Source organism: Dicentrarchus labrax, unplaced genomic scaffold (assembly GCF_905237075.1).
Source record: "Dicentrarchus labrax unplaced genomic scaffold, dlabrax2021, whole genome shotgun sequence".
Lineage (NCBI taxonomy): Eukaryota > Metazoa > Chordata > Actinopteri > Moronidae > Dicentrarchus > Dicentrarchus labrax.
Window position 1 is genome coordinate 6,743,833 of NW_026136710.1, and position 17,851 is coordinate 6,761,683.

The window sequence follows — 17,851 nt, forward strand, 5'->3', positions numbered from 1 at the left end:
ATTCTGAGTGGAACTATTTTTGTATGACCAAGTAGCAGCTTTTCTCAATATAGGCTCCATATTTAACTTGAGGGTCTTTTTCTTTTCAAGACTAGCAAGTAATTAATCAAATTCTCTTACATATTAACAGAAAAGAACCTGTTACAAATATGCTACACAGTTCCTCCAGCTAAAGTCGGACCGTGGATGGGTTTTGACTCAAACTTGTCCTTGATAAAGCCCCTATGCCTGTTTCAAACCTCATTCGTCAGCGGTATGTATCGACCGATCACCTCATACTGATTTACATCCTGATGGCTTAGACGTGGCCTTTGTCAACCACAGCAAACCAGCTGTTGAACTGCCAGTGGCATTGTCAGTGGAAGTGGTTGGTTTGCAAAGCGCAAACAATGAAAACAAGCTGCTTCAATAAAAAAGCACTTGTAAAGGCCTTTGGTTTTGATGCCACTTTAAAGGGGGTCACTCGCAAACACGCTGCCAGTGTCTGTGTGAGTGTATACACGCTACAGCGTTAATCCCACGCCGTGTAGCGCAGACATATGTGGCTGTGTTTATGGCCTGCCTATATAAAGAGTGAGACAGATTATGGAGCTTTCCTGTAAACAAAAGCATTTATCAAGTTTAATTGCTGCTGCCATGTGTGTGTGCAAACACTGAGACACATATACACACACTTACACACTCGAAAACATGCACTCAGAAACACATGTTTCCCCCCTCTTGGCTAGATAAGAGTGTGGTTTCAATTTGGGGAAAGAACTTCACTTGTTGATCACTGGAATAATTAACTCCGAATCTGAATTTCCATTGCAGGTTGCTTATAGGCTGCAGGCTCACAGGTGGAATAGCGTGATTTGATCATAAGCCTCATCTCTTTATGTGAAAAACGAAATTCCAGTGACAGGCTTTTGCTGCTGAGAGAGCGGTTCGCAGTTTTTTTGCATGACCTTCCGTAGCCGTGGATTACTGGAAGTCTGTATGATGACACACAGAGCACCATTGAGCCCACCAAGCACCACCCATGAACCTTGACCTCTGACCCTACACATGTGAGTGTGAGACGCCATTGCTATGGCAACCGCTGCTGCATTACAGAAGCCTTCGCTAGGTGTCCGTGAATAGTCAGGGTGAGCTCTTTCGAGTCTGTTTGTAGATGTATAATGACGACGGTGGTAGAAGGGTGTGAGAGGAAACATGTGGTGGATGCATCGCGGGTACACAGGCATGTATCTCTCTGAAGACTGGCTGCATGTATTTGTCTGGAGTCTGCTGGGTCAAAAGGGTCTTTGTCTGAGGGGGGAAAAAAATCTCTGTCGCCCATCTTTCCTCATGCTTCTCCTCCGAAACCACTCCTCTGCCACTAAACGAAATTCGCCCCACCTTGCTTCACCTGTACGCGAAGTTAACTCACATCCCAGATGGACATTTCATATAGAAACCTGGAAAATTGTGACTATAAAAGAACTCTCAAATGAGCAAAGGTGTTGAGCTCTGCTTAGGGTAGTGTGTTGGGCTGTTTTGGTAACACCAGGCGACAGATCAGCTTTGTAAGGGTCTGTATAATCCCCTGTGTAAATTGTGTATATGGATCTCTTCTCTGGAACATTACTGTAATAAGCTCCAGGACAGTAAAAGCACAGACCATGCTTTAATTCGTTATTTTTGCGATCCCCTTTTGGCCACTTTTATACATTTTTTAATACCCAGTTTTAGATGTTTGGCAAAAAAGTTCTAGGTTTCCATCGTAATTTTCAAACTTGTCATGGCCATTATGAGCTATTACTGTTATTGTTGTAAATGCCTAAATAATTCTTTGGATTACTTTCTATTTCCTTTTTCATATACTTTGGTCACTGCATGATGTATTTAGCTCTAAAAACTTTGGCTTTTCAAGCAAAAAGATTTATATGATTGGCGTTTTACCAGCGCAGCTTAATTCATTCACCTTTCTGCTTCTGTTATTATGGAGTTTTACTCTATGTGGCACTGGTCTGCAAATTCTGCTCTTTTCACTCAGCAATGGTAAGCATGCTACTGCGACTTTAACGAACAGTGAAATATTCTCCTGAATCCTTAGAGGCAAGGTTTCTACTGTGTGTGTGCTGGCTGTGATCTTTAATTATGAAGACGTCCGGCAGTTTCACATGCTCTTCATCTAATGTTAGTTTATCAGGCATTGCCCCTTCGGCTCTCATTTGGCACGGCATCATACAGAATCTCTTTTATCTTTAATATGGTGACTGTATATACATTTAAACTGTCTTTTACAAGCTTGTGTTGAAAGTCCGACTATGTTTACAGCATAGCCAATTAAAACGGCTCGTCTAAAATATTCAGTGTGGGAATGTAACCTTGGAAGTGATGTCATGCATCCAGATTTAAGATCCACAAGTACATATACAATATGTTTGGCTTTAAGTTGCACATATGGTGTTGATATTGAATTTTGTAGATTCAAGGACGTTTATTTAAATACCTCAGAGCAGACAGCACGCATTTTACCATAATATGAAACATTAGGAGCTATCATTTGTTTAGATTTGAACCATTTTCTCTAAACTTAAAATGAGTTGTGCAGAGCTAGCAGGATTATTACCACAGGAACCACAGTAACGCCCTGCATCGCTGTTCAGAGGTTGGTGGTTTTTCATTTGATAGCCCTCAGCTTATGCGTGCCCCACCCTGGTCTTCTCTAATTAGACACCTGTTGTGCGAGAAGGGGACACGACATGGAAGCAAGAGCACTGTACCAAATGTTGGTGCCAGCCTGTGCCTACTAGTGTACTGCCCAAACTGTGGTAAACCACAGGGTTAATTTTGAAGCATGTAATTCAAACATGTCTGGTTTGTTTAAGTTTATTTAGGGCACAACAGCATCCCTTAACACTGTCTGGACACACCATCTCTCGAGGGAACGCCGGCTGAATAGAAACCGAAAATGAAAGGGGAAGAGAGTGTGGGAGGAAAAGAGGCAAGATCTTTTAAACTTAAGAATCCTTGGAATGAAAATATCTCATTTGTAAAGCATAACAAGTTAAAAACAGATAATTTTTTCCAGATCTTATCTAAGCCACATTTTTAAGTCCTGGTGATTCAGCTTGTTCTGTGTTTCCCATCAGAGATTTGAGAACACCTTTACACACGCTTAGTAATGTCCTGTTCATTCATGAGAAGTTCTGTCTCAAGTGAATCAGACATGATGGTCATCAAAGCGCCCGTTGACAGGAAGAGCAGTTACAGCAGAAGGCATTTATGTTGTCATGTCTGCACCAGCCCAGTATGTCTGTTTTTGAACTTTGCTCAAAGGGCTTTTGTTGAGCTGTATAACCCAGCTCAAACCCCAGATTACTTTTTTCTGCTCTGTGGGATTATGGAGAGCAGCCTGTCTGGGTGTCGCTAAATGTTGTTTTTTGATGCTGCAGACCAGATCGCTAACATAATGGTTTCCTGATTTGTTTTGACTCACCTCAGTGAAACTTGCTGACCCGACTCATGAAGCAGTTGTGGCTCTTTTTCCGCCCTCTCTGACTCGCTCGACCCTTGACCCACTACGGGGGTAGGTTAGGGGCCCAAGGGTGCCACCACCACGCGAGCAGCAGGAGTGAGGTCAGAGATCCACAGGAAAAAGTCACTCAGAGGAAGAGAAGGTAGACAGACAGACGAGTGGATGAATGCCGGAGATATAGCAACAACCCCTGTGCTTCTGTCTCGCGGCTGCTGTTTATACCAAAGGAAAATTGGTGTAGATTCATTCTCTGGCTTCCAATGGTTTTCTGCTAAACCTTCCCATGGGGGCTGCTGGATGGGGCGAAATGGTTCACATTACCAATATGCTGCTACTGTAAATCTCACTTTGTTTGCTTTCAGACACAGTTGTGTTCATTTCCTCAGCAACAGCTAATGCGGACAGAAACACACACCAGCGGAGGAATTCAAAATGTTATGATACGAGATGATCTGCATTACTCATTAAGATGCTTGGCAAATGGTGTGTGTGTGTGTGTGTGTGTGTGTGTGTGTGTGTGTGTGTGTGTGTGTGTGTGTGTGTGTGTGTGTGTGTGTGTGTGTGTGTGTGTGTGTGTGTGTGTGTGTGTGTGTGTGTGTGTGTGGAGTTGGGAGGTTGTGGAGTGTGAGGCAACAGGGGGCAGGAAAACCACATCCATATGGTGAAGCAGCTCCACAGAGCCCCATTTTCCATAAGCTTCTACCCCCAACACCAACCCCAAATACCTCACCACCCAACTCTCTCACACACACAGCTGATGTATAGGAAAATAGGTTAAAGTAGCAAGAAGGCTGAGGTTCTCCAGACAGACTTTGCCCCCAGACACCCCTCCTTTTCTGGTCTTATTCACAGTAGCAAAGCCACAGTCTACATCAGCTCTATCCCAATATGAAGATTGATTGAGATCTCGATCAGTGTTTGATTATGTTTTCCTCTTTCTGGCTTTTCCACAGGGCGCCCCTGGTCCCCATGGAAACCCCGGCCGACCTGGTCCACCCGGACTCAAGGTATCTTACACACTCTTAGACTAACTCACGATCACAAGTGAGGCTTTTCTTCTTTTGCCAAGAGCCCAGCAGCTATGTTGATATTTCCACATGAATCCATTACACGATTATATGCCTGCCTCCACTACAAATTTATCTTGCCTCTAACGTGAATGACAATGCTATGAAGATGAGGATGTGATAAATTTTCAGTTTTTCTGTATCAGCTGGAAACCATAAAGTGCAACAAGGGTAATGGAGCTTTATGGCTTAAGAATCAGGGCCACCTAAGTTCACGGCAGTGCAGCCACACCTGGCAGTTTGAACCAAACACCAAAGCACTTAATACTGAAGAGCTGTATCACTTTAACATGAGTGCTGCAGAGGTGAATCTCAGGAGTCTCGTTTATATTTAAACATTTTTCATATTCTTGTAGTTCTGCTCAATCTAAGCTCCAAATATGCTCTAATGTGTGAATGTTTATGTATTAAAATGCTGTTTCCATGTAAAATGAATGTCAGTCTATGTGCTAACACTGCAACTCGAGCAGAGAGAAGAGAGAAGGATAGTTGGACACCAGGGAGAAGTGATTTATCAGAGCTCCAGGGAAAAACATTACGAGTTAGAAAGTGAGAACTTCAAATAAATCTGTCTAATTTTAAAGTTTGAACAGGAGATGACCCTCCCTAAGACAAATTCTCTGCATCCCTCATCTGATTGTCTGGACTGATGTATGCCTTAGCAAACACCCTTGACCTCTGGCACTGTGTGCTCAGAGTATATAGTGAGGACCACTACCTGTATTGAAAGTGCATTATAAAAATGCCTTGCATAAATACGGCACAGTTGCAGCTGCATGTGGTCGCCTTGCCCACCCCCATCACCAGAGCTGTGACCTCCTCAGGTCACCCAAATGGACTGTGTTTGTCCTTGTCTCCTTGATGTAATTTATATTATTCCTGGTTGCATTCTTCACTTTTTACAGTCGTCTTCCCAACATTATCTACCTAATTCTCACCCTCATCTGCTTATCTCTTAATTAAGTAAAGGAATAGTTTGATATTTTGGAAAATACACTTATTTGTTGAGACAAAAAGTGTATCTTCTTCAGTGTATCTTGTATGTTAAGCAAACTAATTAACTATATATATTAACCACCATCATAATTGTTCTCAATAGTCTAATTCTGACAATAAGTGTGAAGACAAAGATTATCGGTGGACCCAGCCACTGCTTTTTGACCAACAAGCCCCATGTAGACCCACTTTTGGTAAATGATCATTGCTAAGGGCATCCAATGGCCTGCTGATTAAAGGAATAGCTTGAAATTTTTTGGCTTATTGGCTTTCTTGACGAGAATTAAACAAGGAGATTGATACCAGCCTCATGCTGTATGGTAAATCTAAAGCTACAGTAGCAGTAGCTTAGCTTAGCTTAGCATAGCACTGCCCAAAAGTAACAATATTTATGTATCAGATATGTAAAGCTCACTAATTAATACATTAGATTGTATTTGTTTAATGCATATAAAAAACTTTTATTTTTCTCTGGGGTAATGTGCTTGACTATTTCTTGCCTGGGGGCAGTGACATCCTAAAGTCAATAGGAAGTAACTGCACCAACGCTAGTAAGTGAATTTCTTTAATATTTCCCCAACGGTTGAACTATGCCTTTAAAATGTATATCATATAACCATATAAAAGTCCCTAATTCTAGTCAAACAACAGACACATGTAGACACGGAAACCTTGCTTCAGTGAATGAACACTTCAGTAAACTGTAGGTGGTGCAGAGCAGGCTTCTTCTACCTGGCAGGTGTGTTGAGGGAATGAGTCTGAAGTGTTTGATGTCTTGGGGTTCACTGCAGTCTTTGCTCTTTCATCGTTAATAAATGAAACAAAGTTGTAAATAGCAGGGGTCCATGGGGAGAGAAGGAGTCAGCGCTCAGCATAATTTCCGATCCATAGCTTTGATGTGCTGAAACCTCATTATTGTTACCTGCTGACAATGAAGCTTGGTGTGTGTGACTGGAGGGGCACATAATGCTTTGCAGCTATAAGAAAAGCATCTGTGCCAATTTTTCTATGTGAATTTCACATTTTGTATCTAGTATGGGATTTAGAGAGGCACACTTATGTACTGTGGCTTTAACCTTTTCCCCAGCTCAAATGAAAGGTGTTGGTCAGTGAAATTATTTTGTTAATACGATTGTTCGTCAGATACTTTCAGAGATTGGAATCATGGAAGTGCAGCTGGGCCATTTTACCCATACAAAGTCCTCCTTTGTGTTTCTTTTTATCAGGGGAAAAAAGGAGATCCTGGCATCTCACCTGGGCCAGCACCTAAAGGAGAGAAGGTATTGTGTCCCTCCTTTTCCTCTTACACGCTACATTAATTTGTAATAACGTCCTGTTTGGCAAGGTCTGAGCACATTTATGATTGCTATTTGTACAACCAGTCATTGTTGAATAACTGCCTTTTGACATTCTCGTTTGTGTTCTAGGGAGACTCAGGGATTATTGGCCCGGTTGGACTGACTGGCCAAGAAGGTCGGAAGGTAAGACTGAACAGCGAAGGGCCCCCAAAAGCCTCTGAATGTCTTTGCACCAAACTCCTTCCAATTAAATGAAATTCAGTTATTAAAGCTGACCATAAGTGTACCAATTGATGTTGTGAGAAAGCATAGTGCTTACATGTGCAAACTTTGAATAGTAAGACCCTTGAAAGGTTTGTGACAGCCCAGGAAAGAAAGCTTGCATGAGTCATTATCAGCATTTCATAACCATTGTTTTTTGTATTGTGTCTGTTGTGATGTTTGTGTTTTGTGTGTGTGTGTGTGTGTGTGTGTGTGTGTGTGTGTGTGTGTGTGTGTGTGTGTGTGTGTGTGTATGTGTGTTTTTGTGCTTCTTTCTTCCATCTGTGTTTGCTGGATCCAGCACAGAGGGGTCTTAATGTTGGCAGGAAGGATGTCATGAGGGATGAAGGGGAAGGCTTTTGTCATCAGGGAATGGGATGGGATCATGCACTCAAACACAAAATTGCCAGTGTCCTAGATGTTACTTCAGTCGCAACTTGAGTGATTCATGATTGTACTGTAGGGAAGAAAAAGTGGGACAGAGCTTCTGCTGTACAAGAGTGGAACAAGCTTAGACCAAGAGTATGTCCAAGGGAAAAAATGCTTGACTTGTGTATGTGTCTATGCACACAATTGTGTATATATATATTCCAGCATGCTGATGTGCATAAAACAGACATCAATTAGATACATTACAGCAGTGATTCCCAACCAGGGGTATCTGTACCCAAAGGGGTACTAAATTCTGTAGTTGGCAGAAAAATTCATAGCTCTATCAATCAACTGCAAGCGTACTAACTATTTAATTAGCAATCTAGCAGAGAAGTAATAGTAAACAAAGTAGAAAAGTAAACAAATTAATGTTTTTATAGTTGAAATAGTAGGAGCCGTTTAAATAGTTAGCTGAAAGTAATGGATAAATTAGCTGAGAGCATTCATACATTTAAAAAAAGCTAGCATTAAATATAGCCAATAAAGGGTTGATAGTTCGCTAAGCTAAGCTAAGAATTAAAAACTTGCAAAAAAGTAATGCACATGATGTTGGAAATAAAGCTAAACATAATAGATAAATGGTTAAAATAGTTAGCTTAAACTAAAGCATAAATAGCAGCTAGTGTTATGTATCAAATAATGGGTTAATAGTTAGCTAAAAGTATAAGATAATAGTGTTTAATAACATGCAGATTCCAATAAATTGGACATGACAGATGGCGCCAATGAAGGAAGTTAATTTGACAGGTTCTGGAATCTGGACTGCAATATAAGATGTGATCACTACAACTTTCCTGGTGCCTAGTGGGTCCTGAGGTCTGAAGTAGAATAGACCTAATCAGTTCACCTTTTCTTAAACAATCAGATGTAAACACATGGCTCATTGTGGCAGAAGAAAATCTCATAAACTGCTTTCAGTCACTTTATGTACTGGATAGAATTGAGCCATGCACTTATCTCAAACAAAGTAGAAGAATTGGTTGAGTAATTGAATATAGCAGGTGGACTATATGCATGGTGCCTCTGCATGTATTCACTGTCTTCCCAGAGCTACAGTGCTTCGTAACTGAGTGTCGGACTCTAGTTGGATGGCTGCCTCAAGCTCAAGCATATGGCTTTTGTTAGGAGTCCGCTTTTCTCTGTGTGCGTCTCTGTGTCCAAGTTGTATGTCTCTGTCTCTCTCTCTTTCACACAAACTCAGTCAGGATGGAAAATGTAAAGCTGGCGGAAAACATTCACACTAAATGAGTCTTGGCAGGTATTTGACGGCCTCTCAGAAAGTTAGACAGTGACATGTGAATCAGCAGCTGCAGGTGAGAGTGTACAGTGTCCAAGACAGGCAGCTGATTGACCTCTTATACTGCTCAGTGATTAGCCGCAAATTGTTGTTTAGCATAAAAATAAGATCACCTGGCAGAAAGTGAGAACACATACCTACACTCCATACCTGTCTACACTGAGATGAGCAGTGCAGATGCTCAGTAAATGAAGCCCAAGGGTACGTTATAGCTGCTTACAAGTTTATCAGAATGACATCCTCACGTCTGGGAAGTTGTTGCCACGGCAACTTCATCAACACACACTCTGGCATCATCACATCTCATGCCTCAGGTATTGGTCAATGAACCACAGACATGATGACTGTAGAGGAAACCCATTAAATTAACCACAAGGAGTCAGCTTCGTTTCCGTACACAAACACAGAGTGGATAATTAACCCCTTTTCGTCCTGCGCTTTACAGAGTACAATAACCTCTCACAGGTCTCAGCTGTGCTTCACACCGTTGATTCTACATGCCTACACATTGCACTGCTATGACAGAGATGTGAGTCAATGTTCAAACTGTTCTGTGGTAGCTCAAGCTGTCTAGAAACAGGCTCTTTGTTTTCTTCTGTTCGTTTTCAGTCAGCTCAGGTGGAAATACCCAGGCGTGTCCTGTCCTGATGCAGGTCTCTCCACTGAGACACTAAGGCCTGCAGCAAGGTCAATACAATATTAAAAAGCAATGATGACTTTCATTGCAATTACAACGCAGTGGTGGGCCACCCTGAAGCACCCATGTGCTGTTTCTTCCTCTTCATACCTCTCTAGCTGTTTGACTTGCTCTGTCTCGCTTGCTTGGCTCGTTACACTAAAGCTGTGGTTTAGGAAAACGGGACAACGGCAGCCTTTCCTCTGTTCTCCTCTGAATTTTTCCTTTCTACCTTCTCTGTCTCTCTCACACACACCCAAATACACACACACATACATACAGGCTCTTTATCAGCCTTAGCTTGACACTTCAGCCGGGAATTCAAGAATTTGGCTGCTGGTTTTCCATGGGAAACTTTAATGGAGAAAGCAGTGGTGCTTTGAACGCGTGATGGGAGAGTGTGATTTTACACCGTCAGACAAGCCAAGCATGTTCCGCTCTGTACAACATTTGTTCTACCAAGCAGACTCTGAATGGCTTTTCAGTATGGTAGGCAGGGTCAGGGAGAGGGGACACACACAGGGCCAAACCTCAACTACAAGGCCGCATTACAAACCACACGTCTCACCTTACGGCCTCCATCGTGCTTTCTTCTATATCTATTCCCAATGCTGGTTGATCTGTCTCTTCTTTTGTCAGCCTTTTCTACATCTGGCTTCTTTTTCTCCCTTAAGGCCAAGCCATAATGTACAGTAGCATTGCAACTTAGCTATCAGTTGCAGGGTTTTAAATGCACATTCTTAAAGTTTCCAGTAATCTACTTTACTTTCATATCTTTAAAAAGAAATGCTGCAGGTCTGAGTTTGTGTTTGTATTTGTTAATATATTACTTTGTCTCAGAGTTTTTGCGGGGTCACAATTATCAATGGTTATCTAACCTTATGTCTGTATTTTTGGTAGATGTTTTAGTGCAAAAGAACAGCTTTGGAAAACATGCTTGTTCGCTTTCTTGCCAAGAATTAGATAAGATCCTTTAAGTACAGAGTTACAATCAGCATTACCATAAAGAGGTCCCTGCACCTGGCTGGTTGTTCTCCAAGAAATAGCAGGTAAAACCAAAAATTTACATTTTTACATTTCTGTTTGTGTAGGGGTTATACAAATGAAATATAACATGTTAGCTTTTGGGGTGCTGGTAGGTGCATTTGTCAACTTTGAAGAGAACCAGGCTTGCTGTTTCCACTTCCTCACAGTCTTTATGCTAAACTAATCCCCTCCTGTTTGGGGCTCCATATTTAACAAACATGCTTAAGAGTGGTTTTTGAATCTTTTCATCTAACTCTTGGCAATAAAGCAAATATGCATATTAACTATTGACTATTCCTTTAAAGCTTCAAAGTTTTCTTTATCTGCTTGCTTGCAGTGTAGCTCTGGTTATTGAAGAGACCCAGAACCATACTTCCAAACAGGACAGTGTGCATAACAAAATGCTGTTCTTCTTGTATTGAACAACTTTGCGAGATGGAAGCATACAGTATTGCATGGTATAGCATGATGCTGACATATCTTTTTTATCGGCATAACATTGGTATTGTTTCAGCGCTGTTTTGGCTGTAGTTTCCTTGCAGATATTGGTGCTGAACTACTGTGGGTGAAACATTACCATGTCATCAGCATAGAGTGTAAGTTAAATAAATCAGTCAACTTGAACATATCTGTGTTGATCGTCATGTAGTCGTGCTTTTTAGAAGAGGACTGTCTGAAAAAAAATTTATAATGGCAGAATTGCAGGCAGATATGAAGGCTACAAGAGTCAGCTAATCCATAAACACTCACGTGTAGAGTCAGTTTCTGACTTGCTCTATTCTAGGAAAATATTACTGCCTTGAGATACAATATGTTAGGTCCTTGTTTATATAATGTGCCTACATGTGCATTTTTTCACATATGTGCCATACATATACATGTGAGGACTGTAGCGCCAACGATAATCCTCATAGTCCAGTTGCTATTATGCAGATAATTTTCCTTTCCAATCCAAACCATAGTTCTCCCTACAAGAACATCCTATGAATACAAAGTAGAACGATATACTGTAATTCCTCTACAGGGGCTAGACAGTGTATTAATCAAACAGATTTTCTTCATTTATGCAAGGCAGTTTATTGTACGACATTAATCTGTCTAAAGCTCCCCAAGACCTGTTCCAAACCAAACTCTCTCCATTTAGCTCCTGCCCACTGTTCAAACTAACAAATCCACATGCTCATCATCATTGTAATTATGGGAGAATTCAAATCAACCATCATTTTCTTTGCATGTTTCACAGGAAGAACAACAAATCATTGCTCCGTCTTCCACCATGCTAGTAGTTTAATAGTAATACTGCATGCAAGCACAGTGCTGAAATTGCGGTTCAGACAGGGATGAGATGAGGGATGTTTTTTTCCGCCGGGTAGATTTCAACCAAATTGTCCAGTTAGCTTCATGCAGTTGTTTGTTATCTCCATCCCCGCCAGACATGCATGTGGAGTTTTTTTTTTCTTCTGCTGTACATGCAACACATGCATGGAGCCAGACGATTGCCCTAAGCAATCATCTGGCACCATGCTGTAGAGGGAATTTGGAGAGAGGTGGAAAGATGAAAGCAAAGATTAATGAGGTGAGTGGTACATTTCTGCTACCAGGGCGCTGTCCAGTGGAGGCAGACTGTGGAAGACACACATTCATCATTTGTGGCGCACAGTCGTTAACAGACATGGGGCCTGTGCTCATTTGAACACCCACAAAGTTAAATGTGTACAGAGTAGGTTGGTAACCAGTCAGAGGAATGACATGTCATCGGCAGACACAATGTGTCTTTTATTTTATTTCTGCCAAAATGCGCTTAAAGTTCCCAGGGGCACTCGGCTTAGTGGGAAAGGGGGGGGGGTTGCTTACATGGTGCTACCGGGGAGCTGTTGTAAATGAAAAGCATTCTGGTGGGTTTATCTGATTGAACACACATGCTCGTTAAGCAAGTGGCATTGTAAACACAGGAGGGCCAGTGAGACTGGCCGCTCTCATTAGTAAGCATATAATGAGTGAGATAAGGATCTGAGATGGTCTAGCTGCGGTTGGGAGGCTATGGTTAATACCCAGGACCCACAGCATGTATGTGTGTGTGTCTGTGTGTGTGTGCGTGTGTGTGTGTGTGTGTGTGTGTGTGTGTGTGTGTGTGTGTGTGTGTGTGTGTGTGTGTGTGTGTGTGTGTGTGTATGTGTATGTGTCTGTGTGTGGCTTGTGGACCTCACAGCACAGCTTGGGAACATAAGCCTCTACACATGTTTGTACTATAAGTAAGCCATGTAATAAGATGACGGTGTACATGTATCTTTGTGTGTTAATGTGTGTGTGTTTCCCTGCCCGTCTTTGCTTGCATGCACACGTGCACACATATAGATGGAAAAACAGAATTCAGCCTAACATAGATAATCAGGCTAATGGCAACAGATGTACATTCATATTCAGACACATGTAGGCAAGTCAGACAGGCATAAATTCATCAACACAGTTAATAGAATAGAATAGAATAGTTATCGTAAGTGTACAAAATACCATACAATCTGAAAGCGATAAATAATAGGTGCTGGACCAAAGTACATGTGTTTCTTTCTTTTAATAGTTAATAAACAAATGGAAATATTCAAACGGTCACACACAGGCACCATGTGTAAGTGCATCCATCCCTGTTCTCTCCACAACACTGCTTACCAACAGAGCTTTCACAAAAATATGGAAAACACACACGTTTGTACTTGGAGCGGTCTGTCAGCACCTGGTGACATCTCTGTTTATTTAATGTGAATTATGGGAACTGTTTTCATCCCAGCTCCAGCCATCTCCTCCTAGTGGTCTTTTGATGATGTGCAACAGATGTGAGGTCATACTAAGAGAGAGAAGTTTTCCAAAAGAAAGCTTGGATGATACAATTAATGGTTAGGTTTGTAATGAAAAAGTTAACTAAAAACATACATAACATGTACAAGTATATTTATTTTATTTTAACTTTAATATTGTTGACGCAGTTGAGTATAATGCTGACGATGGCAGTTTAAAGTGCTGGTATGGAGGTGTAGGCCAGTGAGAGTAATCATGTAACATAATAAGAAGAGGGATGCTGTGTCCTCTTCCCCTGCTGCAGTCAGATGACGGGACTTAAGGATGGTTTACAGGAACTTAGGGAGTCTTGGCCTGCTACTCTGGAGCTGTGGTTTAGGAAAACGGGACATCAGGAGTCTTTCATTTCTTTGCTATTCTGTTTTTATTTTCTTTTTTCCCCTCTTTCCTTTCCTTTCTCTGTTGCTCTCTCACTCTATCAAACTGTGGTCTGGAAAGGCATGTCTTTTCACCTTTGATTTAGTTTGTCTCCGCTCTTTGTTGGGGGTCTGTGATGCTGGAGTCAGCAGAACTGTAGAAAATCACTATGTCAGGCTGTGTTGTAGTCTGCTCTGCAGGCAGAGGGAGGGACCTGCTATCTGACTCAAACAGGAAGGCATTTATATCCTCAACATGCCATGATCCTGGCACAGCCTCCGCAGCACCATTTCTCAGTGAACACAGCCAGCGGAAAGTCTGATCCCTTGACAGGAGGGCAGATTGATTCCTTGCATATGGCACTGAACTTGTCTGTCGGTGCTGTTATTGTTAACATGCATATTTTACTTTGCACAAAACACCACTTGTCATTCTCACACAGAGGAAGAACTTATGCTTGTTAGGTTTTTCCTCGTCTGTGAATTTTTTCAGAATTTGTGTGTTTTCTTTCACTTGTCCATTATTTTATGCTTCACCTCACCTCCCGTGTTTTGTGTTTGTCTCTTTAGGGACAGAAAGGTTACCCTGGTCCACCTGGACTCCCTGGAGAGTCTGTAAGTATCTTTCTCTAATTCATAGATACCTATCGTAGATGTCATCCTCCAATGCTTGTGCTGTTCTTCACAGTTCTGTTAATCCCACACTTGAAAAAAGTCATATTCCCATATCTTGCAACTCACGCCAACAGGACGTATTGTTTTTCTATAGTATTATAAAGTACAAATCTTAAGATTCCTATCAGCTCCTGTTACACACCCCATTACTTGTACTTCATCCATTTCTCTTATTGTTTAGCTCTGATGATGTCCACCATCAAGAACCTTATCAATGACTAATCCCTCATATTCTCACGTCTCACCTCATTCTTTAAAAACTCAGTCATCATCCACTCAGTGTGTGTGTGTGTGTGTGTGTGTGTGTGTGTGTGTGTGTGTGTGTGTGTGTGTGTGTGTGTGTGTGTGTGTGTGAGTGTTTGTGGGCACGCACTGAGCATGCCTGCAGCATTGCCAGATTAGATTAGCCTGTTATGAAGCACTGGTGAGGACAGACATCTGGCCAAAGTGCTGTGCTGCAACGATGCTCTCCAGGATATCAGAAAGTGATGCCAAAGAGAGAGAAAATAGAGAGAAGAGAAACAGGAACAAGCCAACTAGGCCAACAGTGACACACTCACGGCTGTTACACTACAGTTTTGGAGAAAGTTTTCCTTTGTCTGACTTTCTTTCTATGGACTGTTCTGGTCCCTCTCATGCCGCATTTTACCTCAGTGCTATCTTGATATCACTTGACATCACAATATACTCTTTTATTCACTGCTACAAGTGGGAGGAGACATGGCTCTGGCTGTTTAGTCCAGCCCAAAAGGACTATTTTAAGTGTTGAGCATCGAGCTTCATGTCCGGATCTATTTTCAGTCGGGCTGGGTCATACTACTTACTGTTGGTATTAAGGAAAGGCCTTAGTCATGGAAAGCAGAGTGGAACATTCTCCTCACTGTCACACAGTTTTCAGTAAGTCCCCGTTCTTTTGGTGATGTCACGAGCACAGGGAGTTCCCGTACTACTCATCGCAGAGAAGGAGTACTATTTCTCTCTCACTGTTGTGTCCTTCCACTCTGTCCATCCTCAAACGCCCCCCTCTTTCCCACAGAGCAGCTGCTGATGATGATCCCAGCTTTAGCCTTGAGTCTGAATCACCGTAGCACCAGTAATAGAGCAATAAGCACAACTGTTTGGCACTCTCCGGTTATTAAGAGCAAAGGCCAGCTGGTGTGCTAGTGTTGATGATTCTTTGTTACTGTAATACACCACAGGGCCGTGTTCGGAGCCCCTCCTGACCGCTGGCCAGTTAAAGATCCAAACCTCACTAAGCCAAAACCTTGTCTGGTTTTAACTGGCTACATTATGCACTATATTTATCCAAGAGAGGGAATGGCAGGCAGTGCACATGGCTGCACGTCCGGAGTGTGTCAAAGGAAGTTATACATGAACACTTGTGCACACTGTGAATTTGGGAAACTCCATGCCTCTGTGTGTGTGTTATGTTTACTCACACACACAAACCAAAGTCCTAATTAACTTCTATGGTCTATACACAGAGCATATCTGAGAAGTGTGTTAGACAAAAAAAAAACTTGTAGCAATAACCATAAGTCCTGGTAACCAACAGATAGACTCCAGTGTTGGAAAGTAACCAAGTACCTTTTCTCAAGTTACTAAGTACATGTATTTTACCTAACTATTTTTATTTTATGCTTAATGCTAACTCTACCTTGACAAACAACATCTGTGAAATGCGCCTTGCTGTACATGAAATATAATGTATAACAGTCACTAATTTTGCTGATAGTTACATACATTTACTTAAGTAACATTTCCAATGTAAGACTTTTACTTTAGTATTTTTACAGTGTGATATTGCTACGTTTACTCAAATAAAGTATTTTAGTACTTCCTCCACCACTGACAATATGGATAAAGGCCTTTATTATGGTATATGCAAAAAGATAAATTAAGAGTTTAAGTGATTTAAAGATTTTTAAAACCGTGCATTTTGATCAGTAGCATTTTCCTTGCTGATTGAATACAATCGGAGATAATAATAAATGGATAGCAACCTGTAAACATGAATGATTTAGCCACATCTCTTAACAAAAGCATATTGCCTCACAGTCTCCATATCGCACAACTCTAATAATAAGAGGATTCCATTCCAGTAAATAATGTACATACTCATATGACAGCAGTACAGTCATTAATCTCACATACAGTTGGTGGCTTTTTTAACTGCAGTCCATCCCCTCTGCTCTGTCTCCCTCTCTGCCACTGTGCAGAATGGCCTGCCTGTGAGTTTTTTTGATCACCCACCCCACCTCTCTCCCTCCCCATCTCACTCTCCATCTCTCTCCCCCCTCTCCCCCTCGGCCCCCTCTGTCTCTCTCTCTCTCTCTCTCTCTCTTCCCTGCAGGGAGAGCAAGGTCCAGTCGGAAGCCCAGGTGCCAAAGGTTATCCTGGCAGGCAGGTGCAGTAAATCCTCTGCTGTGACTGGTACAGTTGTAGTCAGGGACATAGTAAGGGCAGAGGGCCAAGTGGAATTAGGTTATGTTGAACAGCTGACTTAGAGGAAAATATTTTGGTAAATACTGTTTAGCAGAGTTGGAATGAAAATAAGCTACATAAGCTACATCTTCAGAAATTCCCATAAGTTGAATGGGTACATTTATTGCTACTGTATTGGAATGTATCATATTGTACATGCATACTTGTCTAGACTAATAATTTATTTGCTAATTTATTTTAATGTAATTTTACATTTTGGACAATCTGATAGCATTTTAAATGTATTTTCAAGCTATATGGATGTATTGTATGACCTTATTCTAATGACTATAAGTTGCTGTCTTTAGCCCCCCACTTCTTAATGCCATCATGATGCACAATGACAAACACATTCACAGTGTATTTGGGAAAACATTAATTCAGGTGCAAACCAGTAAGAGTGTTGAACCGGGGAAATAAAGAGCCTTTCTTTGTTTTTCAGGGTTTACCAGGGCCTATAGGACCAATAGGGCCCAAAGGCGTTCGGGTAAGTTAACTCAACTTCTTCTCTTCAACTTCGCTGCTCAAATTTAATTTTATCAGTTTTTTTATCACTGCTGTTTTGAGAGGAGCAGTGAGTATGCTCACAGGCAAGACCTGACAGCTTTCTGACACTTTTTATTACACAGTATTTATAGAAACAGACTGTAAATCTCAGCTAAAGCACTTAGAAAGTTGTTTAATTAAAGGCTGCAAACTGTTGGTATTTTCTGCTGTAAAACACTTGCATAAGAACAGGTATGTGCACCTAGAATTAACAGCATCCAAGTGCATGTATGAAAGTATGCATGCACTTAGATGCACCAGCATCCATTTTTGCACACATAAACACTTTCATACGCACACTCACTCAACCAGTGTGTGTCACTAATAATAGTGTGCTAAACTTAGGAGCCTTTACTTGTAATGTAAACATTGTATTACT

General features: G+C 41.5%; 1 protein-coding gene across 1 annotated transcript in view; it reads left to right on the forward strand.

The window, feature by feature from the left end:
* The window catches only part of LOC127370503 (collagen alpha-1(XXVII) chain A-like), a 72,346-nt gene that overhangs the window by 19,248 nt on the left and 35,247 nt on the right, over positions 1-17,851 (forward strand). The window contains exons 5-10 of the mRNA XM_051412624.1: positions 4,459-4,512; positions 6,795-6,848; positions 6,996-7,049; positions 14,338-14,382; positions 16,796-16,849; positions 17,369-17,413. Of these exons, the coding sequence (XP_051268584.1) occupies positions 4,459-4,512; positions 6,795-6,848; positions 6,996-7,049; positions 14,338-14,382; positions 16,796-16,849; positions 17,369-17,413 (306 nt within the window). The remainder of the gene's footprint in view (positions 1-4,458; positions 4,513-6,794; positions 6,849-6,995; positions 7,050-14,337; positions 14,383-16,795; positions 16,850-17,368; positions 17,414-17,851) is intronic.